At 39.2% G+C, this 27,813-nt stretch overlaps 1 protein-coding gene across 5 annotated transcripts in view; it reads right to left on the bottom strand.

The window, feature by feature from the left end:
* The window catches only part of rptor (regulatory associated protein of MTOR, complex 1), a 337,285-nt gene that overhangs the window by 19,266 nt on the left and 290,206 nt on the right, over window positions 1-27,813 (bottom strand). For 3 of the 5 annotated variants that reach the window (XM_041216771.1, XM_041216769.1, XM_041216773.1), the window contains 2 exons: window positions 24,008-24,112; window positions 16,755-16,943 (listed from right to left, as the gene is read on the bottom strand). In XM_041216771.1, the coding sequence (XP_041072705.1) occupies window positions 16,755-16,943; window positions 24,008-24,112 (294 nt within the window). The remainder of the gene's footprint in view (window positions 1-16,754; window positions 16,944-24,007; window positions 24,113-27,813) is intronic. The other 2 variants (XM_041216772.1, XM_041216770.1) reach the window with 1 other exon arrangement.

The raw sequence follows: 27,813 nt of genomic DNA, 5'->3' as shown, positions 1-27,813 counted from the left end.
GTTGGAGGGTATTATATGGAGGTTACAGGAAGGATTTTGAAAATAAGGATTTTTTAAAAAGAGACATTTGATGCAATCCAATATAACCTTAGTCTATCTAATCCCTAATTGCCCTTGAGAATGTGATGGTGAGCTGCCTTCCTCAACCGCTGCAGTCCTTCTGGTGTAGGTGCACCCACAGTGCTACTAGGGAGAGTTCCAGGATTTTGACCCAGCGACAGTGAGGGAATGAAGATATATTTCCAAGTCAGGATGGTGAGTGGCTTGGAGGGAAACTGCCAGGTGGTGGGGTTCCCATGTCTTTGCCGCCCTTGTCCTTCTAGATCACGGATGGGGAACCCCTGGCTTGCGATCCGGATCTGGCCCATTGCACTTTTTCATCCGGTCCATGGGGAGATTTCAAAATCCAGCCCCGCCCTCCTCCACTGCGTGCTGCACTCTGGACCAGCCTTAGCCACAGTCACCAGAGGCCCAGGCACGAGATCCTGGAGCAGGAGTGCAGGGCGGGAACAGGGAGCTGACGACTGGGTTGTGAAGTGATAGTAACCTGCGACAGGGGAAGAAAAGGAACAGGACACCCGACTTCATTGTTGGCCCCCCTGTTCTAGATGATAGTGGTCATGGGTTTGGAAGGTGCTGTCAAAGGCATCTTGGTGAGTTCCTGCAGTGCATCATATGGATGGTACACACTGTTGCCATTGTGCGTCGGTGGTGGAGGGAGTGAATGTTTCTGGATGGGGTGCCAATTGAGCGGGCTGCTTTGTCCTGGATGGTGTCAGGCTTTGAGTGTTGTTGGAGTTGCACTTATCCAGGCAAGTGAAGAATATTCCATCGCATTCCTGACTTGTGCCTTGTAGATGGTGGACAGGCTTTGGGGAATCAGGAGGCGAGTTACTCAACACAGGATTCCTAACCTCTGACCTGCTCTTGCAGCCAGTATTTATATGGCTGGTCCAGTTCAGTTTCTGGTCACATCTCCAGGATGTTGATAGTGGGGGATTCAGTGATGGTAATGCCATTGAACGTCAAGTGGCGATGGTTAGACTCTCCCTTGTTGAAGATGGTCATTGCCTGGCACTTGTTACTTGTTACTTGTCAGCCCAAGTCTGGATATTGTCCAGGTCTTGCTGCATTTGGACATGGACTGCATCAGTATCTGAGAAGTCATGATTGGTGCTGAACATTGTGCAATCATCAGCAAACATCCCCACTTTTGACTTTATGATGGAAGGTCATTGATGAAGCAGTTAAAGATGGCTGGGCCGAGGACACTGCCCTGAGGAACCCCTGCAGTGAAGTCGTGGAACTGGGATGATTGACCTCCAACAACCTCAACCATCTTCCTTTTTGCTAGGTATGACTCCAACCAGCAGAAAGATTTCCCCCTGATTCCCACTGTCTCCAGTTTTGCTAGGGCTCCTTGATGGCACACTCGGTCAAGTGCTGCCTTGATGTCAAAGGTAATCACTCTCACTTCAGCTCCGGGGTTCAGCTCTTTTGTCCATGTTTGAACCAAGGCTATAAGGAGGTCAAGAGTTGACGGACCCTGGCAGAACCCAAACTAACCATCATTGAACAGGTTATTGCTAAGCAAGTGCCACTTGATAGCACTGTTGATGACCCCTTCCATCATTTTACTAATGATCGAGAGTAGACTGATGGGGTGATAATTGGCTGGGCTGTATTTGTCATGCTTTTTGTGAACAGGACATACCTGGGCTATTTTCCACAATGCCAGTTAGATGCCAGTGTTGTGGCTGTACTGGAACAGCTGGGCTAGGGGTGCGGCAAGTTCTGGAGCACAAGTCTTCAGTAGTATTGCCAGAATATTGTCAGGGCCCAAAGCCTTTGCAGTATCCAGCGCCTTCAGCTGTTTCTTGATATCACATGAAGTGAATCAAATTGGCTGAAGTCTGGCATTCTGGGGACTTCCAGAGGGGGCCGAGGGGATCATCCAGTCGGCACTTCTAGCTGAAGATTATTGCAAGTGCTTCAGATTTATCTTTTGTATTGATGCGCTGGGCTGCCCCCCTCATCATTGAGGATGGGGATATTTGTGGAGCCTCCTCCTCCGTTGGCAGGACTGCAGAGTTTAGATCAGATCTGTTGGTTATGGAATCGCTTAGTTCTGTCCATCACTTGCTGCTTATGCTGTCTGGCACGCAAGTAATCCTGTGCTGTAGCTTCACCGGATTGACGCTCATTTTTCAGGTATGCCCGTTGCTGCTCCTGGCACTCTTCATTGAACCAGGGTTGATCCCCTGGCTTGATGGTGATGGTAGAGTAGGGGATGTGCTGGGCCATGAGGTTACAGGTTGTGGTTGGAGTACAAATCTGCTGCTGTTGATGGCCCACAGCGCCTCATGTCTCAAGTTGCTAGATCTGTTTGAAATCCATCCCGTTTAGCAGGCTGTTGCTTGTCTTGTCTGTGAGACAGTTCTCCCAATTTTGACACAAGCCCTCATACGTTAGTAAGGAGGGCTTTGCAGGTTGATAGGGTTGAGTTTGCCTAGGTTGATGCTGGCCAGTTTCATTCCTTATTGACTTTGTAGCAGTTTGATACAACTGAGTAGCTTTCTAGGCCGTTTCAGAGGGCAGTTAAGAGTTAACCAGCTGCTGTGCATCTACAGTCACATGTAGGCCAGGCCAGGTAAGGGCCGCAGACATGGACAATTTCTTGGACTTTTTCAAAGCAGAATTTGCTTACAAAAAGGTGCTCCATACCAGGAGTACCTAATGCATCTCCATCAAAAAAGCAAAAGAGAAGCCCAAGTTTATCAGAAGACCTATACAGAAGCCATAAAAGTACATTTTTCTTTTTAAATCATAGGCCTGCAAGAAGGGCTTCCTTCAGATCTGCCATAGTCACAAGCTGGAAAGGATGCTGCTTTCCAATCCTTAAATAAATACCACTCTGCGACAGTCCTGTTGCAAACTTCAACTGAGTATTTTTTGTCCAGCTGTCGGGTCCAACATAGCAGATCTCCAGCAGGGCACTGCAGACTGAAGAAAATTAACAATTCCTTCTCACCAGCAGGAGGACTTTTTTAATTAACTGTGCTTTTGGTGGTGGTATTTTATATTGAAAGTCTCCTCCAAAGCAATGTTCCCTTTTAATTATTTACATTTACAAAGGCTTTAAATCTTTTAGACAATATTGATACAATCTTAACATGGTATGCCTTTTTGGGTATGAAAATGTTTCTATTTTTAAAGATTTAATTCTTGAAAGCACATTGAAGGATGTTACAGCTGTTTAGGAAGAAAAATTAAAGGACAACAGAAAAATATTGATTTAATTTTTTGCCCGAGGACTGAATTTTAAAAAGTTGGTTCAAACCATTTTATTAAAAATAAAAACCTTTAAAAATGTACATTATTAAAGCAACAAGATCCATCAGATGACAGATTTATTTTAAACTGTGCTTACTTATATAGCATCTTTAACATAAAGGAACATCCTAAAGGTACTTCACAGGAGCATTCTAATACAAAATACAACCCCAAGCCATGTAAGGAGATATTAAGTCAGATGATTAAAGGCTTGGTCAAAGAGGTATGTTTTAAGGAGTGTCTTAAAGGAAAAAAAAGGGATAAAGTGACAGAGAGGTATAGGGAGGGAAATCCAGAGCTAAGGTCCTAGGAACTGAAGGCACAGCCACCTGTGGTGAAAAAAAATTAAACTGGGGAAGCTCAAGAAGCAGGTTTGTGGAACTGGATGAAATTAGAGATATGGAGGTACAGGCCCATTGAGGGGTTTGAAAACAAGGTTGAGAATTTTAAAACCAAGATGTTGCTTGATGGGGAGCCAATGTAGGTCTGCGAGTACAGGGTTAATAGTTGAACAGGACTTGGTATAAATAAGTTTGGATAAGTTTGAGTTTAGAAGGGTGAATGTGGGAATGAACAAGCAGTGCTTTGGAATAGTCAAGTCTAGAGGTAAAAAAGGCACGAATAAGGGCTTCTGTAGATGAGCTGACACAGGAGCAAATTCGGATGATGTTATGGAAATGGAAATAGATGGTCACCTCGGGGTCAAATATGCCACTGAATGCGAACCGAATGGTTTAGGCTCAGACTGTTCCAAGGGAGAGGGATGAAGTTGGTAGTAAGGGAATGGAAAACAATGGCTTCAGTCTTCTGAATATTTAATTGGAGGGAATTTCTACTCATTCAGTACTGGATGTGGAATAAGCAGTGCGATGATGAGTTGGAGCTGGGTGTTATTACAAACTAACACCGTACTGCTAGGATGATGTCGCTGAGGGGCAGCATGTAGGGCAGAAATAGGAGAGTGGCAATATTTTCTATTGGGTGCATGGATGTATGTGGGATTGTGGGGAGGGGAAGCAGGAGCCAATACTGTTTTTAAATAGTTACATTCTTAGCTATGTCCATGGCATTACTAATGGCATGGTTGACACTGTTTTGTAAGGAGAGATGGACTATCCACATCATTGTTCATACAATATGCTGTTCGCAAGGGCAAGAATATCTTGTCACGAAATGAATGATTGTGCTACTAAGGATATAACTATCTCTTTTAGTATTGTTCACGGACACCAAAGTTTAAAAGACATTTGTGCATCTCTTTATTTTAGTACCTGCACCTCAAAATTATATAGTACAAATATAAATGTAGTTTTTGATATACAACCAATATACGTGCCAGTAGATGTTATGGGGCATACACATGCTGAATCAGCAAAGTGTCTCCTACATTACAACACTGACTACGCTTGCAAAGCATTCCTTGGACTGTTAAACACTTTAGGACATTCTGAAGGTGAGAAATATACTACAGATTTAAATTATTTCTTTCTTAACTCATCTTTGTGTTGTTGCTTCTCTCTACAAAACTCTCTCTCTCTTCTGCTGGTCTCTCTTCACTGCTTTGCTTTGCTCTCTTATTCTTTCTCTGTACTCTTCTGCCTCCCTGGTCTTATCTCTAATTTCTGGCTGAGGGATTTGGCAAAACTGGGTCAGGGGTTTGGCCAGAGACACAGGCTGGTGGAGGTGGTGATAGAGATCTGGCCAGGACTTTAGGCTGGGATTGGGAAGGGAAGGTTAAGCAGATAAATACAACCGTGTATCGTGTAGCAATGGAACAAATTGGGTAATTCCGATATTGAAATCGGGGGCATAATTATAATGCCTTTTTTTCAAGGTTGGATATACAATTCTTATTTTGATTGTCACTGTCTCTCCTGCCAATTGAAGATGGCCGCTGATACGCACTGGTCCGCGCGTGCGCAGAAAACCAATGACATCACTGCTGCGCTCAGCCCCAACCTGGCACTATCCTTCTAAGCATGTCCTTGTGCAGTCCTCCTGAGAGACACTGTGAAACGATATTATTATAGAAATATTGCTCATGCATTTTGAAACCAGAGAAAGTTCATGTTGGGCCCTGAGCCTTGGTGTGTTGAGGCTAAAGGATCTGGGTTGCATGCTTGTTTCAGGGTGGCCGAGTTGGTACCAAGACAGAGAAGATCAGTAGACCATTCTTAGAAGAAACACATTCTGTTTATTTACAAAAGGAACTCAGCAGTACACTCCTGTGCTTACAACTCAAAACTCTGTCTTTACTCTTCAGACTCTAACTCAAGACTACTGACTACAGAGGTATCCTGCACAACTCTGCAACTGGGTACCAAAATCATGAGATCTTCCATTGCAACATGTGTCTTAAAGGTTTATTACACATCAGGTTACTACAGTTCACATGCAAGAAAAGTAACAGCCTTAAGACATTCTTAATGGCTCCATAAAGTTAACACAACTGTTCCTAATCCACTAGATGGAGAAAATACCTAAATTTAACTACTTGAATCTGTATTCAACTGATAAGTTAAAATCATGGCTTCACATTTTTAACCCCCCTGATTGAGATGAAAGTGGATTAAATAGGCTATTTGGAGAAAAGTCACAGATTGTAACCTGTCTCATTAAATGTGTTACTTTTCCTGCATATGAACTGTAGTAATCTGATGATTTGAGCAGCGCCATCTTGGTCCTGTCCACTGCCTACTTTGTCACTCACAATGATGTCACAGAGTAACACACCTGAACTGCACATGCAAGGCACTGGTAACAAACACAACCTTTAATTAATTTGTTTTAGCAATTAGAAGTCCATTAAACTTTGGTGAAGTAATTCCAGAACTGGGGCTGTTTACATTTGGCTCATTGTATGAATGCAATTTCTATTTCCATTCTTGTCAAGCAATCATGGCAAAGGTAGCAGAATTCAGTGTCTGAATACTTATTGGGTTTGATGCCAATGTCAAAATATAAGCTGAAGCTGTTCAAAGAAAAAGGTGGGGTTCATATTTAATTATAGGTAATTAATCTAGTTTTGAAAAGATAAAAAAATCTGATTATTTAGGTTTGTAAGCTGGACTTGGCAGAATTCCAAGTATTTTCAAAGTTAATGAACTGACTAAACAAAGAGATTTAATGGTAAAAATCCTAGATATGTAATTTATACATGTACATAAAACTGCACTTAAAGCTTTTGTTTAGGAAGCAAGTATCCATTTGAAGTCACCACAGAATTTCCCAAACAGAAAAAGTGCATAGAGATGAAAGAGGCAAGTGTAAGATTACATTGAAAAATACCTGTACAAGTTACTGCTTGCATGCTAAGCAGCAGGAGCAACATGCTATTGACACAGCTAAGCAATTCCATAAGCAATGGATCAGGTCAAAACTCTGAAGGCCTGCCACATCCAGTCATGAATGGTGGTAGACAATTAAACAATTAACAAGAGAAGGCAGCTCCATGGATATACCCATCTCAAACAATGGTGAAACCTATCATGAGTGCAAAAGACAAAGCTGAAGCATTTACAACTAGCTTCAGCCAGAAGTGCCAAGTGGATGATAACATCTCTGTCTCTTTCTGAGGTCTCCATCATCACAGAAACCAGTCGTCAGTCAATTTGATTCATTCCATGTGACATCAAGAAATGACTGAGTGCACTGGATACAGTAAAGGCTATGTTTCCTGACAGCATCCTGGCTGTCACGCTGGAGACTTGTGCTCCAGAACCAGCTGAGCCTCGAACCAAGCTGCTTTATTCCAACATCTATGATGGAACCTCCTGATTCAACTTACATAAATGAGTTGACCAATGCACAGATAGCTTAATATCACAGTCTGTCATTAGACTCATCACATTAAGTGACACGACATACTGTGGGAAACTGCAGGAGTATGGGACAGGCTAGGGAAGTGGGAGGTAGAAAGGTGACAAATGCAATTCAATATATACAAGTGTGCAGCAGCATATTTTGGGGTGGGTGGAGGAAAAGAAGAATGAAGGAGAAACAGAATTGAAATATTACCAAAAATGGTACAACTTTCAAATAAAGCAGATAAACAGAATCATCTTGCTATACACATATCTACATTTTTTGAAGCTGAATTGTTGCCTGCAAAATCCAAAAAAGGTCAAATGGTATTCTGTGTTTACATATCAGGACAGTTAATATATAAGTATGATGATGAATTACTTTTAGAAATTTACAGCATGGAAACTGGACACTTTGCCTGACAGGTCTATGCTGGTGTTTATGCTCCACACAAACCTCCTCCCAATCTTAAACAAAAACAGAATTACCTGGAAAAACTCAGCAGGTCTGGCAGCATCGGTGGAGAAGAGAAGAGTTGACGTTTCGAGTCCTCATGACCCTTCAACAGAACTGTTGAATCAGTTCTGTTGAAGGGTCATGAGGACTCGAAACGTCAACTCTTTTCTTCTCCACCGATGCTGCCAGACCTGCTGAGTTTTTTCAGGTAATTCTGTTTTTGTTTTGGATTTCCAGCATCCGCAGTTTTTTGTTTTTATCCTCCCAATCTTATTTTATCTCACATTATCATATTCCCTCTTTCATTTCTTTCCCATGTATTTATCTATCTCCCCTTAAACGCATCAATGAAGATTTTATACAGGATATTGCTTAGGCTATCGGTGGAATACTGTCATCAGTGTGCACTAGATACGAGAAACATGGAAAGTGAGATATCAGGGATGAGGGGGGTACATTTATGACAAGATTTGAATGATTAGGATTGTATTTACTACAGGAGAAAAGATTGAGAGTTTTTCCACTAGTTGGAAAATTAATGAAACTAGGACATAAATTTATGATTAGTATTAAAAGCTTAAAAGAGGTTAGAAGAATTTCTAATGCAATTATTGAAAGAGTTGATTCAGATGTTAAAAGCTTTTAAGAGCATGGCAGCTTCCATAGTATTAAGGTTTATGAAATGGAATCAGAGTATGTAAGAGGGAACTAGACAAACAGAAAAATTATACTAAAGGATTTGGGGAAAAAGCAGGTAAAGTCGTTTGAGTAAGATGCTCTGGAGGAACAGTGAACAGTCTCTTCCCAAAATTTCCATGATTCCATATTTTTAGTTGACAAATTTAAATGAGGCAGGGTATCAGTGGCCTTTACTGAGTCAAATGTACCCACAGGCCAAGGTCGGAGGAGGTGACAAACTTTTAAATTATAATTTGAGCATAATCACGGACTACTATGTATATTGCATTCTATGACAACTCTGATCCTAGTAAAAGCTTTAAACATCTCAATCAGTTCTCAATGGTGCTATTTCATTCTCTGCTCTCTCTAGCAAAACATTCAGTCCAATACAAAATTTGACATAGTTCAACACTATTGACTTACTGACTACTCAAAATATTCAGTTATTAGAGTTCATCAAACAAACTGATAGGGTGATTTACAATAGAATGTAACTGATCTCTAATTCCTTCTGAAGATCGCATATTAAGTAAACATTCTCCAATCTACTCAGTACCCACAAAATTAAGCAGGAACACAGTGATAAAAGGTCTTCCTCCTTCAACTCAGTGAAGGCCTGCATTCTGTACGTAGTACCAACTATGCATATTTCAGCAGCTAAAGATGCCAGCAAAAATATAAGCACTCACTTTACTGTCTATATTAATTCCCTTGGTATCAGTTGCTCATTAAATATTCAGACTTGTTTCATTAGTTCTAGCCTATACACAGGATGCTGAAGAGTAAAAGGAGCTTATTTTATAATGTACTGCTTGCTAAATCAATAATATATGCTCAGAGTCCCCCTCTCTCAACCAGGCAGGCTTTTATGTACTTTCCTCTTAGTAGTTTGACTTTACAAATTTTTCCAGCTATTTAAGCAGAAATGTGTTTGCCAAAGTTACTATAATAAGTTTAGTATGCTATTTTTTGCATGGCTTAAGTTTTCCTAAAGCAGGTAGAATCGCAGAATGATGCAGAACAGAAGCAAGCGATTTATCAAAACAGCAGTGCAAATTTGAACAAAAACAATGTAAAATACTCATTCACAAGCTCATAATTTTTCTGCATTGACATCAGGTTTCAAATTAGAAAGCTTTCCTCCTCCAGTTTCGGAAGATCTAAAAGAAATTAACTGGTTATGCCTAATTATTTATGAAGATGCAAGCTGTGCCTTCCATGACCAACATCTTGCAGGCAATACATTAACCCAATAAAGGGCAGGCTGGCGTTTTTGGCTCATAATATGTATTATAAAATAAGGTTACTTAGCTGTGGTAGAACTTCCCATATATTTTTCAAAATTAAGTTATTTTCCAGATATTAATAAACAAGCTAAGTTCTCTCAAGACAACATTGTTTCATTTTCAAATTTAAAACCTTTAATTGTCCCATGGTTAAGTAGCACTTTCCCCCGTCATACAAACTATCCACTACAAGCCACAAAACTTGCTGCTTTTTAAAACTTTAACAATACTATAAATCTATACCACCAGATCAAATGAAAAGCTCAATGGTCTTTGTACATCAAGTTCAAATTGATTCGTAGATTAAGCATACACCATCCTTTCAGAACTGATTAACCTAGGTAACATATGCTTGGTTGGATAATGGTTCAGAATTGGCTAACCTGTCAAAGACAAAATGTATCTAATTGGCTCTATGAATAAACAAGGTGTCAATATTGTCCTTCGGAAACACATGTAACAGGATGAGACAAAATAAACTGTAATATCATTTAGGCATGGGCTCAGGCAGCTTAGTACATGAATTTACACAGCTCCAAATCAAGGCAGAAATGGGAGGGGGCAGAATAGGTAACTGCAAGATCAAGATTCACTCCTCCACTGTTGAAAACCTCACAGGCAAATTGAAGTAGGTTTTAACTTTTGATTCAGCACGTGCTAACAAGTATTGCAAAATGCAATGAACATCACAAAAATGGTGTCAACAAATGTACCAAGCTTTTTCTGCTTGGCATTATAACCACTCCTCAAGTAAGTGATTTTCTGAAGGCCAAAATGGTCTCATTATCCCATTATCCAAACCATCTCTGTGAACTACATTGACAAATAAAGTTTACCTGGGAAAGGGCATCAATTCTGATATATCCATTTATGAGAAGAGGCTTACACAGGCAGGACAGACAGGAGATCTAAACTTAATGTTAAGATGGTCTGAGGTTTGCAAACTTTCACGTCCCATAGAAAATTTATGACTTGTGAACAGAAAAGCATGGATGAATTTTTAAAATATTTTCTTTCATTGCTATTATTTGATCTTGGGTGCCCATAATGGGAAGTACCTGGTTTTTATGCAGAACATTTACATAAATTTGGTGTATGGAGCATTTGCAGGCATGAGCCCTCATCATACTATTAGTGACACAACATAAAGATGCAGAAACAAATTACTTAATGCCAAAGTTACTCAGATTTTAGGTTTGCTTAATGCCAAAAGATGTTTTAACGATGGATATTTATTTTCATGTGAAGTTTTCTCATTGCACAGCATCAGGAAAGTTCAAATCTCCATAAAAATAAGAGTTTTGCAGTATTTACGGGTCCCCACAGAAATTCATGGAAAAGACAGAAAATTTCTGGCACAGAAAGGGGCCTGGGCCAGTCTAATCCCACTTTCAAGCTCTTCTTGCGCAGCCCTGGAGGCTATGGTACTTCAAGTATATAACCAGATACTTACGATAAGGGCTTTTCCTTCTACCACTTTTTCAAGCAGCGAGTTCCTCATCTGTTGTATCCCTCCAGCTGCAAGTCAGAGTACTTACTTACCCAGGTGGTGTCTTACAGATGGAACGAAAAAGAAAAGAAACACTCATCTTTCAGAGATAAAAACAAAAAACTGCGGATGCTGGAAATCCAAAACAAAAACAGAATTACCTGGAAAAACTCGGCAGGTCTGGCAGCATCGGCAGAGAAAAGAGTTGACGTTTCGAGTCCTCATGACCCTTCAACAGAACAGTTCTGTTGAAGGGTCATGAGGACTCGAAACGTCAACTCTTTTCTTCTCCGTCGATGCTGCCAGACCTGCCGAATTTTTCCAGGTAATTCTGTTTTTGTTACTCATCTTTCAGTTAATTGGGTTTTCTTGGAGGTCAGGGGTTAAATTATAGCACTCGAGAGTTGGAGTTCATTGTTCTACTGCCTTAGCAAGCAGGCCACCCTGTTTGATTTATGTGGATTCCTTTTCATCCACACAGAATTAAAATTCATATTCGCCTCAGGTAAAAGATTCATGAGAGTTCATAATTTGCTTTTTTAATGAGTTTGGAAAATGTACACTTTGTCAAGTACCCAGTGTGCCAAGGCAAGAAATTGATACTCTGGTTATTTATCATTTAATTTTTACATTACTTGCGTTCTGACTGATCATGATTTATTTAAGAAGAAATTGTAATTAAGGTTGTTTCTACTCTCTGTATTTTTTAATCTAGGTCTTAACTGGTTTCACATTGAATCATTAGGTCAAAATACATAGAAATTGTTATCCGGAAACCGGGTATTTGGCTCACCCAGTCAATATTAGTGTTTACCACCCCCAACAATATAAGCAGGTTTTAGAATAGGTTCAGGAGAAGGTTTCCAGGAGAAGGTTTCCAGGAGAATGTTTGTAGGTTGCTCTTTTATTGTCATAAGTCTTACAGTCTTAAGTATGTTCCTCACTCCCACTTGTAATGGGGAAAGTTTGAATTTGATTTCTGCAGCGTTTTACATTCCATAACTTGCTAATGTTTTTTGATAGTTATATCAAAGACCTTGGCTGTGTAGACCAATTAAGCATATTTACCAGAAATTCATTATTAGTACATCAATTAATGTGGAACTTTTTCTTGCCTCTGCCCTTAATAATCATGCACTGATGAACTAATTAACCTAATCCATTTTACAAAACAATTTCAGCTCCATTTTAATTACTCATGCACTATCCTGTCCATGTCCTTTATTGCTGTGACTCGAGTCAAGTAGAATTGTAGCGGGTGCAAGAATTTGCATAAATGCTAATAAAAGCACATGCATACAGATTTATAGAAGTAAACTGATTAATGCTGGGATATGATTTGCTTTGAATTTAAAATTGGGAGGATGTTGCAGGTGAAGCTAGATTTCAAAGCGCATAATAGTCACTTCTTACTAAAATTATCAAACCACTTCATTGACATGTAAAATTTGAAGTTTTGATCTCATCGAAGAACATGCAAGAACAAGAATATTTTGAGAGGTAACAGGGAGGGTGAATGACAGTAATGCATTTGATGCAGTCTGCATGGCAGACGCGGACTCAAAATGATGACCCTGGGATTAAGAGTCTCATCATCAACCAACTGAGCTACCCCGGCTGCACAGAAACTCCCTGCACAAAGACAAAACACTGGGCCTGGCTGAAGGAGGCTGCACTCTCATAAAATCTCATTGAGATTGCAATCCATCACAGATTGATCTGGAATGATTTGTTGCTGGCAAATTATGTTTTTCTGTGCGCTACATTGAAATGCTGCAGTCAAATTCCCATTAGAATGCCAATTGGTGGTATTGAATTTTGTCATGAGAATTCCCATGGGAAATGCTTACATTGCAAGTTCCAATGCAGTGAGAGACTATAGAGTCAAATTCCTGCTGCCTTTCGCAATTGCACATGCTTTAGCAGTCGCAGTGTGAGTTGAGTGCACATCTGCAATTATTCCAGATGCCTTTCCAAATAGGAGTTACAGTGATTGTCAATATAAGAGGCAGCGTGTATATGAATGCACATATAAATTCTCTCAAAAGGCACGAGGCTAAAGCCATCAACTGATACAGCCAGTGAGGCAAATAATCTTTAAAATCCCTTGTTATGCCTTGCTTAGCAAAACTAATCACTCATCAGCAAAATGAAGAGCAAGTATTGAGCTTTAGATATATTGTGCACATCTAAGCATGCCAATATTTAATTGATCATCCATTTTTGAGGCACCTAAGAGTTCCAACATTTTCAAAAGTATATAAAATCATTCTTCATCTTTCTGCACTAAAGATGACTGTACCAGGATTTTTGGACATGGTGTATGGTTTCAGAATCAATCAATAGTCTTTGTTCTACATTACTGAGTTTTGTTTTAATTGACAAGTGCAAGTGAATGACCTAAGGCTCAAAGTGTAGGATACTATCTCAGTTGAAAGAAAAGTGGACAAAAATAGACAAATCAGGGTCCGGCAATTCCAAGTTTGGGCTTTTAAAGGCTATATTTTATAAAAGGAAGACTGGAGATAGGTGCAGAGGTCCAAAGTTTTGAAGTCCTGAAAAAGGAGTCCTTATTTTAACTATTTTTTGGGATGCTAGCGCTGCTGGTAAGGCCAGCAATTGTCACCCATTCCTAATTGCCCATAACAAGGCGGTGGTGAGCTGCCTTCTTGAACCGTTGCAGTCTATTTGGTGTAGGTACACCCACAGTGCTGTTAGGGAGGGAGTTCCTGATCTTTGCTCGAGCGACAGTGATGGAATGATGACACAGATCCAAGTCAAGATAATGTGTAGCTTGGAGGGGAACTTGCAGGTGGTGCTGATTCCACATGTCTGCTGCTCATGTCCTTCCAGGTAGTAGAGGTTTGGAAAGTGCTGTTGAAGGAGCCTTGGTGACTTGCTGCAGTGCATCTTATAGATGGTAAACACTGCTTCTGCTCTAAGCCAGTAGTGGTAAGAGTGATCGTTTTAAATGTTGGATGGTGTGTCGATCAAGCGGGCTGCTTTGTTCTGGATAGTATTGAGCTTCTTATTGTTGTTGGAGCTGCACTCATCCAGGCAAGTGGAGAATAATTCCATCACACTCTTGACTTGTGCCTTGCAGATAGTGGTTAGGCTTTGGGGAGTCAGGTGGTCAGTTGCTCATCACAGAATCCCCAGCCTCTGATCTACTCTTTCAGCCACAGTATTTAAATGGCTGATCCAGTTAAGTTCCTGGTCAATGGCAATCCCCAGAGTGGTGATGGGGGAAGTAAGCAATGCTAACGCTGTTCAATGTCAAGGGGGCAGATGATTAGATTCTCTCTTTTTGGAGATGGTCATTGCCTGGGACTTATTTGGCATGAATGTTATTTGTCACTTACCAGCTCAAGCCTGAATGTTGTCCGGTCTTACTGCACATGGATAAGGACTGCTTCAGTATCTGAGGAGTCGCAAATGGTAGTGAATACTGTGCAATCATTAGCGAACATTTCCACTTCTGATCTTATGTTGGAGGGAAGGTTATTGATGAAGTAACAGAAGATGGTTGGTCCTGCAATACTACCCTGATGAACTTCTGTAGCAATGTCCTAAGTCTGATATGACTGGTCTTCAACAACCACATCTTGCTTGGTGTTAGGTTTGGCCCCTTCAATTTTTTTTAAGGACTCTTTGATGCCACACTCGGTCAAATGCTGCTTTTATGTCAAGGGCAGTCATTCTCATCTCACCTCTTGGATTCAACTCTCCTGTCCATGTTTGTATCAAGGTTGTAATGAGGTCAAGAGCTGAGTGGCCCTGGCAGAACCAAAACTGAGCACTGGTGAGCAAACTATTGCTGTGCAAGTGTGCTTGATAGCATTCTCAACGACACCTTCGATCACTTTGCTAATGTTCAAGACTTGACTGAAGGGGCTGTAATTGACCGAACTGGATTTGTCCTTTTTGATTATAGTACATACCTGTGAAAATTTCCACATTGTCAAGTAGATGCTGGTGCTGTTGTTGTACTAGAAGATCTTGGCTAGGGGCGTGGCTAGTTCTAGAGCACAAATTTCCCATACTATTGCTGGGATGTTGTCAGGGCACATAGCCTTTGCAGTACCTAGTGCCTTCTGCTGTTTCTTGCTGTTACGTGGAGTGAATCGGTTAGCTGAAGACTGGCACCTGTGATGCTGGGTATCCCAGGAAGAGACAGAGATGGATCATCTACTCAGCACTTCTGGCTGAAGATGGCTGCAAAGGCTTCAGTCTTGACTTTTGCATAGATGTGCTAGGCTTCCCCATCATTGAGGAAGATGATATTTGTGGAGCCTCCTCCTTCGGTTAGTTGTTTAATTGTCCATCACCATTTATGACTGGATATGGCAGAAAAGCATAGGTCAGATATGATCAGTTGGTTGTGGGATTGTGCCCCTTTGTCAATAGGCATGCTGCTTTGACTGTTTAGCGTGCATGCAGTCCTGTGTTGTAGCTTCATCAGGTTCATACCTCATTTTTAGGTTTGCCTGGTGCTGCTTTTAGCATGCTTTCTGCACTCTTCCATTAAATGTTTTATAAAGTAAAGGTGTAAGAAGTTAAAAGAACAAGGAGCATAGCAACTTGCAACATAGGTGGAATGAGAAGTGAATGTTCTTAATTTAATTTATTAATTTAAAAAAGTAATGGAGAATGTTAATCTGCAGGTGAGAGAATTGCTTTTTCTTTTATCTTACAGTAGGAATGGGTTAAGAATGGCTATAACAAAATAATTTAGCATGGAATAGGAAACCAATTTTTTTCGCAAGCAGCTTTAGCACTGGAACAGATGTGGGTGTTCCGGGTTCCAACAGAGTCTAGAGAAGGCAGAATGGTCAATAATATTGCATTAGAAGGACTAAGTGCAGCCATCAAAAGGTGGCAAGTGTCAAAAACAAGCTAAATTCACAAATACATATTACCAAGATATTTCCAATACAAAGTTCATATAGTAAAGATCTGCTCGATAAAAAAAATAATTTATTTTAACCAGTTAATCCTATTAAATAAACATGATACAAAGTATAAAGCAGCACTTCAAGCTATATGACAATTGCTGATCACGATCAGATAAGATTTTTAAGGGATAAACTGGGTGGAAAGTTTAGAAGTCCAGCCTCCCAAAGGCTCATTTGGGCGAAAGAGCTATACAGACTGTCAAGTCAGCTGATCTTAATTAAAGTGGTGTAAGATGTACTGCTTATCATAGCATCCTTGGGATACAAAGGAGAAACATTAAATTAAGGTTCTTGCTTCCAATCATAAAGCTGGAAAATGCATGAATGTGAACATGATTAAGGACCAGGGGTGTTGTGCTGCTGGGTCAGGCCAGAGCGCCACTCTGTACCTCTTTTTAAAGGCTTTAATATTCATGGCTTGATGGTAAACTCTCTTTTGCCTGATTGGCCACATGTTATATGCCTCACTTGATTTTTCTTTCCACTGATCTCAGTGGAATAATTGCCTATTGTCTGCCTGGATTTTAATCCTCCCTTCCTCCAATACTGAAGTTATGTGGTTCTGAGAGTAACACACGCCGGGAGATTTGTCTCAATGATGACAACAATTGGAACTGGAGGGAAATCCTCTCGCAACCGCCTGCGGCTGAGTGACTTGTGACACTAAGGCTGCTGGCACATGGACCCTGTTGAGTGGATTCTGCCTGCAGTATTATGTGGGGTACAAGGGCAAGTTTGACCAAAACTTACTGGAGTTTGAGCTCAGGCCAGATGGTAAGGGTTGACTGGAATGTCCGGAGCTCATGGTGTGGCTGTGAGTCCCGAGTCGGGGGAGATTAAGAGGTGGCGGAGGGAAGGCCAGGCCCAGGGTCCCGGGTTTCATGCCGCTGAATGTTTCTGAGTCACCATGCAGCAGCAGCAACCCTCTTGTACAGCTCCCTGATGGTAAAAAAAATACAGTCCTTACAACTTCCTGCACACAGCTTCTCATAAACAGGCATTTCAAGGTCTTTGAAACTCAAAAGTTCCTGAATTTAAAGTAGCACCAATATCCCCAAAACACCCTGCTGCGTTTGCCTACTGTACATTAACTCCTTGGCTGTGATGGCCTGAGGGTGTGAGATGCAGTATAGTGTTTGTTTTCCCTGCTGGCAACTTTACATGCAATTTACAGCACAGAAACAGACCATTTGGCCCACCTCACTTATTACCTTCAGCTTATTTCTTCCTTGTGTGTTTATCAAGTTCCTTGAATGCACCTATAGAATGGTTACAGTACAGAAGGAGCCCATTCAGCACATTGTCTTTATGTCAGTTCTCTGCAACAGCAACTCAGTTGGTCCCACTCCTCCACCTTTTCCCTGTAGCCCTGTAAAATCTTCTCTCTTCAGATAATTATCCAGTTTCCTTTTGAAAAACACAATTGAATCTGTCTCCATCACATGCCCAGGTAGTGCATTCCAGATCCAAACTGCTTGTTGCATAAAGAAGTCTTTCCTTGTGTTGCTTCTGGTTCTTTTTTAAACACCTTAGGGTTCTCAACCTTCTGCTGATGGGAACAATTTCTCCCCATTTCCTCCTTCCAGGTCCCTCATGACTTTGAACACTTCTAACAAATGTCCTCTCAACATTCTCTTCTCCAAGGAGAACAGCCCCAGCTTCGCCAGTCTACCCACATAACTCTCATCTTCTGAAGCATTCTCAGAAATATTTTCTGCACCCTTTCTAAAGCCTTCACATCCTCCCCGTAGAGGCTGAACCAGTGTTTTATGAAGGTTCATAACTTACTTGCTTTTGGACTCTGTGCCCCTATTTATAAAACCCAGGATTCTGTATAATTTATTACTGCTTTTTCAAACTGTCCTATCACCTGCAATGATTTATGCACATATAAACCCAGGCCCCTCTGCTCCTGCATTTCCTTTAGAATTGTACCCTTTATTTTATGTCACCTCTCCTCGTTGTCCTGACCAAAATGTATCACTTCACACATCTCATTAAATTTCATCTGCCATGGGCCTGACCATTCTGCCAGCCTGTCTATATCCTCTGGAAGTCTATCACTATCCTCCTCACAGTTCACAATACTTCTGAGGCTTGCATCATCTTCAAATTTTGAAATTGTGCTCTGTACACCCATGTCTTGATTATTAATGCGAATCAAGAAAAACAGTGATCCCTTTATATAGTTTAGGATTCAAATGATTAATACATAGGAAAACTACGTAATAGCAGATTTAGAAATGATACGGCCAACACATTTACTTAGAGCTCCTGCACCTCAAAATTTGGCACTACACCCCTGTTAAGGACAGATATGGCACTGCCATCATGCCTGTCAAAAGTCTACCAATAGTCAATATTTAGGTTTACCCATGAAGAACAGTCCTTTGGAGGAAGTACCAGAGGGCAGTGGGCACTGTCAAACTGTACCTTAGGATGCCTTGCCACTTTCAGGGCAGAAAATTCAGGAAAAGGAAGAAATAGTTAAGTCAAGTTTTAGTGCAGTCTTTATTAGTGGCCAAACAACAGCTCCTGTCATTTACCTCTGGAAACTATGAAGTTATGTGGAAGCTGCAAACAGTAAATTATCAAGAAAACTTCTGAATTAAGTGTTACAGGAGATCTGAATCATACACCTTCAAGCAAATGAGAAAGAAAAGCAGATAAGGCTCTGGCTGAATTTTCATTTCTAAGGCTTTGCCCCAATTTTCAAAAAAAAAGCATGTGACTGGAAATTGAACAAATTAGTTAATACCAGTAGCTGCAATGCTGAAACATTCAACAGCATTTTAAGGAATGGTGTTATTGTTCATCTGAAGAGCACAAAGTGCAGAGGGCAGTATGGATTACTAACAGATTACAACTCAAAATACTATTTCTGTATCGGATATAGTTATCTTCATTTGAAATAAACTATGGCTCAGAGAGCTGGATTGCAAACTGGCTTCACAATGTGAAATAAACAACGATAACTTGAAAAGCTCTACCTTAGGTGGAGATAATGGATTCTTAAAGGGATCTCCTCTGATGTCATTACTGTTCATACTTCTGAAATAAATGACTTAAAGAAGGTAACTTCTTTACAACAGAGTTTGTTGGCTAGAGTTGAGAATAGGAACTTGGCTTGTTTTTTCCCCTCGTTTGTTTAGAGGTACTGAAGCCATTGTAGCATTCCCAACTGTTGCCTCAACTAAGACCAAGAGCAGTATATGTGTTTTTACATGGACAAATGCACAAAATGCATACTCCTACACAAAATACATGATAGATTGGTACTATTTTAGTTGTAATCATTCAAAATGAAAAATGACTTGAGTGTAATGAATTACTGATTGAAGGTATTGAGCTAACATGAAACAGTCATCATTAAGGACTCAGTCACATTTTAAAGGCCTTTGCAAAGTTAACTTGAAGCTTTTACAGATTATTGGTAGGGCCTTATTTGAAACACAATGCATGATGCTGATGTGCTTGTGCTCGCTTGGAGAAGCACAACACAACAATAGAATCGCAGAGCTCTGTGTTATAAAGAACAACTCACAGAACTGAACCTGCTTCCTGTAGAGGGAAAATGATTGGAGAGGAAGTGATTCAGGTCTTCAAAATGCTGACTGGCAAATGCAATGTAGATGAGTAAGGGCTATTTAATTTATAGAGGAAATGAGGAGCCGTCATAGCTGTTCGAATGTGGCCCGTGTGGACCATTGAGCAGTTTTACCTGAGCCCACATATACAACCTGACTAATGCTTTCATTCAGGTTACTCAGAATTCCCATTATTTAATTTGCAGTTCTGTAAGAACTACCGAGTTAAATAGATGGGAAAAAAAGTCCCCAAATTTTTCTGCATTCCTCCAGCAAGTTTGCGTTAATGTTGGAGACGTTTACCAAAGTGAAACCATTTCCGTTAGAGTGTTACAAGTGAATTACAAATGGACAGACTAATTAGTAGGGATCTGCACTCTCCCTTTGTCCTCTCTCCCGCCCTACTACAAATTGCCTATTGGTCATAAGTTGTCACCAGGAATGAGACTAATCAGGGGAATTTCTGCAGTGAACCTGTGGATCATACATGGTTTGCTTTGCAAAAATCTGAGGGAACAAAATAAACAGAAATGTCAGTGCACTAAAATCTCCAGTTATTTTTGCAGCAAGTGGGATAATAACAAATTGGTTTCAAATGGAATTTCAGCCCTTGCCTGTCATAAGACACTGGGATAGGGCTGACGAGAAAACCATCACCAGTTTACAAGATGGCTTTGAGCTTAAATTTTCTAACAGAAAAGGAATGGTTGCAGCTGGATGATGAGGAGTTTAATAACTAATCCTAGGATCCTGATCAATTGAACCTAACTAAACAAAGTTATATTATGAGCTGAAAAGGACAATGGCAATATAAGTTACAAACATGAGATTATGCATTTAGGAAAATTTAATGTAGTGTAAAATTAATTAGCATATTCTCATCCCTTTATATTTTAAAATTAATATATTTAAATAAAACAGTTGGTCAAATACCATGCTAATTCCCTTTCCACTTTAAATGAGCTAAAGTGACACACTTGGAAGTGTGCTTCTTGTATCTGCCACTACACCTATTGTGGGGAAGGATTTTTTTTGGCTGAGGGGTAGCCAGGAGTGTAAACGTTGAAGTTCGGTTGGCATCATACATAAAGTGATTAACTTTTTTTAAAGCTTATTGGTGATTGAATTGCAATATTTGTGATTCTAGCAGTGCCATATGGTGCTTTTTTTATTGACATGCCTCTAAACTTTCATGGTATAAGTCAATAATTTTGTTTTTGCGCAACATCCAGTGTAAAAGATTCATGTTTGAATTTTTGTATTTGATTACTGCTCCCATGCTTATAAAAATTTTAAGGAAAAATAAAATAGCTCATACCATTCAACAGAGCAACAAAAAATTTTCCGATTAATTTGTCTATTAGTTACTGTAAAAAAGACAGTCACATCAGGTAAAAGGCAAACACAATTTGTAATGAGAGTGGAGGCTTTGATGCTGTTCTCTGACAGCAGTAATGCTGTGTCTTCCACCTTGGGAAAGACATAAAAAACAAACATGGGGAAAAGCTAATCATACCGCAATTCCCAAGATGCCAACACTTATAAGAAAAAGGTACTTGAAACTGAGTCCACGTTCATCAGTTTCAGCATAGTTGCTGATGCACGCTTGCCTAAATGACATAAATAAGTTTGCAATTCATATTCAACTAAACACTTTTCTCTGAGTTTCAGTGCATTATCGTTTACTGTTAAATGTTGATCAATCGTAACTGCTATCAAAATTCAACTGTTAAATAAGTCTTTTTGGAACATTCCATATTATGCTGAAATCCGTAGCACAAACTAGGGCCTGAGTACAGAATGCATTGGTGAGTTAAGTGTCTATTAGTGCTAAGCAATTCTGGGGTTGTCTACAAGACTTTGTCTTCATGTACACGAGTTGTGTAAATCCACATGAAACAGTGGAAAGCAGAGAAATATTTACCATATGAGTAAAAGTCAAATTAGCCATCTGCATTTAACCTGCTCCCATGTTGGGTCGGCATGTCTGTTTTTTGCTGCACATGTTGAATGATTATAATGCAAATTGGTGGTAGGAGGTCTTTGTTTCTATAAGATGTGGTATTAGATGAAATGCAGACATTGAGCAATACTGAAAAGTGACTAAATTAAGTTATAATCAGAGGCATGAGAAAGAGTACATTTGCACAATAATAATGTACAACTGATAAAGGAATTGAATATGAACAGTACGTTTTGACTGCAGATTTGGTTTACTTTGAAGTCCATGTTCTCGAACAAGAGATTTTCTGTGTTCTCACTTTCTCTTTGTAATGTCCTACCATGGGAATGAGTTGGGATGGTCAAGAGGAGAGGTGATCAGCAACTACAACTGTCACCATTTTCCTACTCATGAGCTCCTGGATTTGATTGCTATGGTTTAATCGCAAAAGATAACCTTTGAATCTAATGAAGTGTATTTTTTTTTAAAAGAAAATGCAGGCAATACAAAATTCTGTATCCCTTTTATTATCTCTAATGAAACACAGTGCAATCTTGTTGTGAAGTTGTAGCATATTTTTGGACAAGAAGTTAAATCTGGGCAGTGTCCTGGTAATCTATTTAAAATATTTCATTGCAAAATTACCTGCCTATCAGGCAATTACATACAATCATCATCAGTGGACTGAGGATTGAAATAGGTCGATGGAGAAAGAGAGAGAGAGAATTGGTTTATTGAAACATCATCATGGCAACAGGTGCCAAATTGTGATGACAGTACAAATAAAACAAGTAATCACACTTCAAGACAGTTATAGACCATAAAAACAAACAAAATTCAAGTATAAAATAATACACTTGTCTATATACAAAAATCATTTATTTTAGTAAAAATAAAGGCTGAGAATCAGGATCTTGGCGTGATGTTAAATGGGGAATTCTAAGCTCTGAGAAGTTTGGATTTAAATGTACAGATCATTACCACCTTCAAATCTGGGACCAATCATTTCACCTGCACATCCAAAGATTGTGGCACTTCTCCTATTACTGAGGCCAGCTACTGCAGTGAGATCATCAAGATTTTGTCAGCAAAATGTGTCGTCACCCAACTTGTTGCTGGCTGATGTTATTGAAAAATAGGCAAAAAGTACAGAAAAAGTAACAAAAACAAATTTGAACAAGAATGTGTCTAAAAGATACTGAAAAATCTGATACAGGCCATACTATTTTGGTTAGTAACAGCAAGCAACGTGACATCAGAGTGCCTTTTTAAAAATGGACCTCTGAAAAATAGGTAGGTGGCATTGCGGAATAATGTGTTTTACATCTGGTTTTGTAGAATCTTTGTTCAAGTTTTCTTCTCCCTGTTCTCTTCCTATAGCTGCTACTTCTAATACATGCGTCTTTCTACAAGGAGAGTTTCAAACTGGGATTGAATTCCATCACTCTGATGCCACTACAACACCGAGGCAGCAGAGCAAGCTCTGGGAATCAATAAACAGGCAGCATGCTTATCACGAGTTGCAACCTACTCTCCTTCCTGGAAGAATGTAACACAGCGGTACAGAGAAAAATCTTATTTAATGCTCTGAGACAATGGAACAAATATATCTATCCAGTGGATATGAATGCAAAAGGCTCCTTTCTTGTCCAATGCCCGACCATAGCACTATGCAGCTTTTCAATTCTTAAAACAATGCACAAAGCTGCTGCTAATCTAGCTAACAGTAGTGGTTTATAGGAACCAAATGCAGCATCATTCCAATCAAAACTGCTAATTCAAGAGCTGGTCATTCTATAAGGAATGAATTCCAATACTGCAGAAACATGACTCTCATACATATATTTGCTTTTTTCTTTCAGGCAGTTAAACTTCATATTCTTCAAAAAAAAAGTAATTTTCTATTAAACTTCCAATACGATTTATTAAACCTTTTGAAATGCTCTTGGTCAATTGCAGTATAATATAAAGGTGTATTTCCATAACACATGCATTTGAAGCTAAATTTATCACTGTGATGAGACATATAACAGAAATCTGCTTTTATTTATGGTTTAAAAAATGGCACTGCAGCATCTATAGATAAAGTATCACATCTCTACCAAATTCACTAATGGCATTGGCCAATCAGGAAAATTATTCCCAAGAAGCTAGGCTAACCTTGCTCCTCTTATGCATCAGATGATAATGTGAAATACTCCCAAGAAAAATTTGGTCCTTTATCAGGTGAAGGACCTAGAATTCTTAGTAAATCGAGGTATGGCATATATTAATTGCTGTAAATCTTTAAGGCTCATAGAGCATAGCTGTGTTCTTTTTTCAATTGTACATTGTGGACAAGGTGCCCAAGTAATCCAAAGCATTTGGTAGGGTCTTATCCATGCTGACACTGATACTTGAAGACACGCAGAGCTCTATTGGTATGGCAGAAAATGTAGTGAATAAAATACTTCACTAAAAAGAGCAAAACTAACCTCTGGTAGTTGGGAGCATATCAGATAACCCCTGCCATGCTGTCACCATCTCTGGATTCTTTTCCAAATCTGCAAAGTTCTTCCACACTCGGATGGCTCCGTCATCTTAAAATAAAAAGTTCCAAAAATATGAAATTTACGATTGGCTAAAAAGAAAACCATTACAGTGAAAGGTTCTCCCACCACTGAAATGGTGCAACCTAGCTGGTACTGCATGATGTGGCTGCTGCTCAAGTACAGGGTGAATAACTGTGTATTGTGGTGTGGCGCTAAATTTCTGGCCAAGTTCACTCTTTGAGCTGTGCAGAATAAAACAACTGCAGCTGGGCTGAGGTTGTAATGCTACAAGTGGGTTCAGTTGTCCCTAGATTACCCTAGTAGCATGCTGTAGTCTAATTTAGAACAGAGCTTTGGCTTTCAATGCTATTAATGAAAACTATTTGCAAAGTAAACTAATTTCCATGCAGAAATTGAACAGACCTTTAAAGGTATGTTCAGGATCGGCATTGACTCAAATTTTCTTGGTTTACGGTCATCAGGCTTTTAAAACATTTTACATTAGCAATGAAGTGACTGTGTGAACTAAAGTACAGACTCACTAACAGTAATTAAAGAAGTTTCACTGTCAATATATCTTTTACAAATTACTCAAAAACTAAAATTCAACAGTATGTGGTGATCTTTCCAGCAAACACACGCTTCAAATTGTGAATGGCAACCGGGGGACACATTACTGATTGGGGAATATCAGCAGTGTTATCGAGGGTGCTGCAGAAAACCTTTTAAAACATGTGGAGTGGTGAAGCACACTGGGATATTCTACTACATTATAAACATAAATACAAGCTGTTTTTGTAAAAGCAACATACCTCAAACTAAGTTACATATGTTAAACCAAGCTCGCAGCTCAATATTCCTCAGGTGCTCAAGAGCTGCGCAGATCACGTTTCTAGAGGGTTGGGACTCAGTAACTCCTCCTGGTTGTTTGACTGTACATTATTAGCACTCAATTTGTGTGGTTTATGTTGCTATGATTTTTTTTTTTACAAATAATAATCAAGGTTATTATTTTCAAGTGCTGGTTAACTTGATGTAGATAGTGCCATGAAGGTGCTCTGAGTTCCACTTAAATATTGAATTAAACAATCAACTCTGAAACAGTTTGAATCTTGGCCCCTCAGTTATCTTGCTAAAACATTTACCACCCTGGGTACTGGTCCTTTTTATACTTGCTTGTCACTTATAGCCAATTAATTATTCTTGACAGCGCATTGCTGAATATAAGTTTGTTACTTTAATTCAATATTTTGGAAGCAGAACTACACCCTTATGGAGATAATCAAGGGATGAATAAATTCAATTATACAAGCGGCATGAAAATGAAAACCCATTATAGTTACCAGAGCATTCTCCCCAAAACTCAAGAGGTCATTTGGTTGTAGACAAAACCAGAATTATCTATACTTGATCGAACTGAACAACATGGAAAATATTTCAGACACACTTGAATGAATAATGCTGGCAATCGGAATCATTATTGCCTTCCTTTAAAAAAAGAGTTAAAGTTAAATCCCACTGAACAATTCTGAAGTGAAAAGCTCGAGAAATCTATTTGCAGTGCTTTAACATACAGAATGTTTTTCCTCCAGTAAGCTGTTGTACCAAACTATCCAAGGATTACACCAGGGCAACTCCAGAAAATGTGCAATTGTCATCAGCCTCAAGTGAATTTGATTCCTCCCCTACAACAGGCTAACCCCCGCAAGTAATTTCGAATCTTTGTGGAAATCTGTGTTCCTATACGTCATATTCTCAGAATATTTTCACAAGTTTTAATATATTTAGCTTTCCATTAATTAGGACCTTGAATCCTAGGCTAAAGTTAAGAAATGAGGAAAAAACATTTTCCTCCATGGTGGAGAGGATAACAGACTCAAATTTGGTGTCAATTAAAAGCTTTCAAGGGAAAGTTGGATTGATCTCTGTTGAGAACAGGGATTCCATTTATAAAAATATTAACTGCACTGATGGAGAAGGAACTTAGTACTCCCTAACATATGGAATGAACAAGTGGTGAGGTTGGAAGAAGAATGGCAGAAGTCCATGAGAAAATTCACACATGAGCACTGAATGGAGCTTGATCTGAATTGCGTGTTTATGTTTTCTATCATTGAATGCAACTTGGGAGCAGATTTTCCATTATGTATATTCTAAAGTGCATCTCTGAAGAAGGCACAACTTTTACATTGATCAGATTGTAACAAAATACTTCAGAAATTATAAAAGTGTGTTTTAAAACTGACAAACATAATTTTTTTGCTGCAAGATAACTAGATCCCAGGCTTCTGTAATTTTTGAAAATTATTGAAGAAATGCTATCATTCAACTTGCATCTGAAGTGCCAAAACATGTCCAAGTCTTTGGCACTGACAAGTACATTGCTACTGATGCACCACATGCAGTAGAAATGAACAAAATAAAATAATTGAAGTCACCTCCAGATGCTCGAGCTGTTTAGTTTTTGAACCAGATGACAACACTTTCATCAATCTCCTGCCTGAAGCACTAGCTTTCTGTGCATTTGAAAACCTGCACTAGGCTACTTCCATATCCGTGAGGCCTTTTCATTGCCTCCAGGTTATTTTTTTTTATTCATAGTGAACTATACTCTCATCAATACTTTGCACACTTCAGGATTACCTCCTTAGATTTGACTCCATGGGTCCTGCACATTCAATATTCCATTTTTCTGACAACTGACATCATGTAATAGGATATCCCTTTCTGTTTTTAGTTAATCCCTTTTAGTTAATCAGCATACCCAAACCATAAATTTATGTCAATTTGGATTTTGTTTATTCTGGTTAGATTTTCTTAAATTGACTCTCAGAACTTTTATCTACTACAGTCGTCAAGCCTATAGGTCTTAAATTGCAAGATTTTGTTTTGAAGTACCAGTATATTCAGCGCTGCAGTAGTAAGGTATTTCCAGATCATACAATGGATTTCTGAACAATTCATTGTCAAAAATCTACTTCCACATAATCTTTTCTCAAGGCTGGCACGGTCTGCGTTCAATGAAGGTTTACAAAATTTCCAACAGCCTGCTTCTTACTTCTACTCTTTTGTTTTAATATTCTCAAATACAAGCCATCCCATCTAAAACTGATGACATGGTAATCTGGATGTATTCCAGTTCACTATTAACCAAGTAAAAATCTTCAATATACTAGCTCCTATTTCATTACACTTTTTAAAGTTAATTTTCATCCCTCTCCTGAAGGCATCCTGCTACAGTAAGTTTAAAGAAGAATTTAAATGAAACAATAATTTAACACAAATTTTATTTCACTGTTTTAATTATGCTCAGTCAATTCAATCTGCTAAAATGTATGGTGTAGGAACATGCAAGCTTGTGCTGCCATGAGAGCAGAGATAGCTGAACTCTCATCACCTCAAATGAAACTAGCTCTTTGCAGCCTTTCAGTAAAGAAATTTCAATTTCTACAGGTTTAATGAGATTAGCACTGCAATGTTGTGTCGATCATTTCAAATTGTGACATAAAACAAAAGGCTTAGTGATTAGCATTGAGCTCAGAAAAATACACTAAGTATCCTAAACACAGTAGTCAGATTTCAAACTATATCTAACATGGAAGGGAAGGGTTTGCTTTTCTTCCAAAGAGGATTCAAATGGAGCAAATACAACTTAATTAATAATATGCACTTCAGAAAAACATGATTAAACTAATTACAATTTTAAATATGGAGTGTTGCTAATCTGCCAGTTTGAGATGTGCACATAG

This window comes from Carcharodon carcharias, chromosome 22 (genome assembly GCF_017639515.1).
Source record: "Carcharodon carcharias isolate sCarCar2 chromosome 22, sCarCar2.pri, whole genome shotgun sequence".
NCBI lineage: Eukaryota > Metazoa > Chordata > Chondrichthyes > Lamniformes > Lamnidae > Carcharodon > Carcharodon carcharias.
This window is presented reverse-complemented; position numbering and strand designations above follow the sequence as displayed.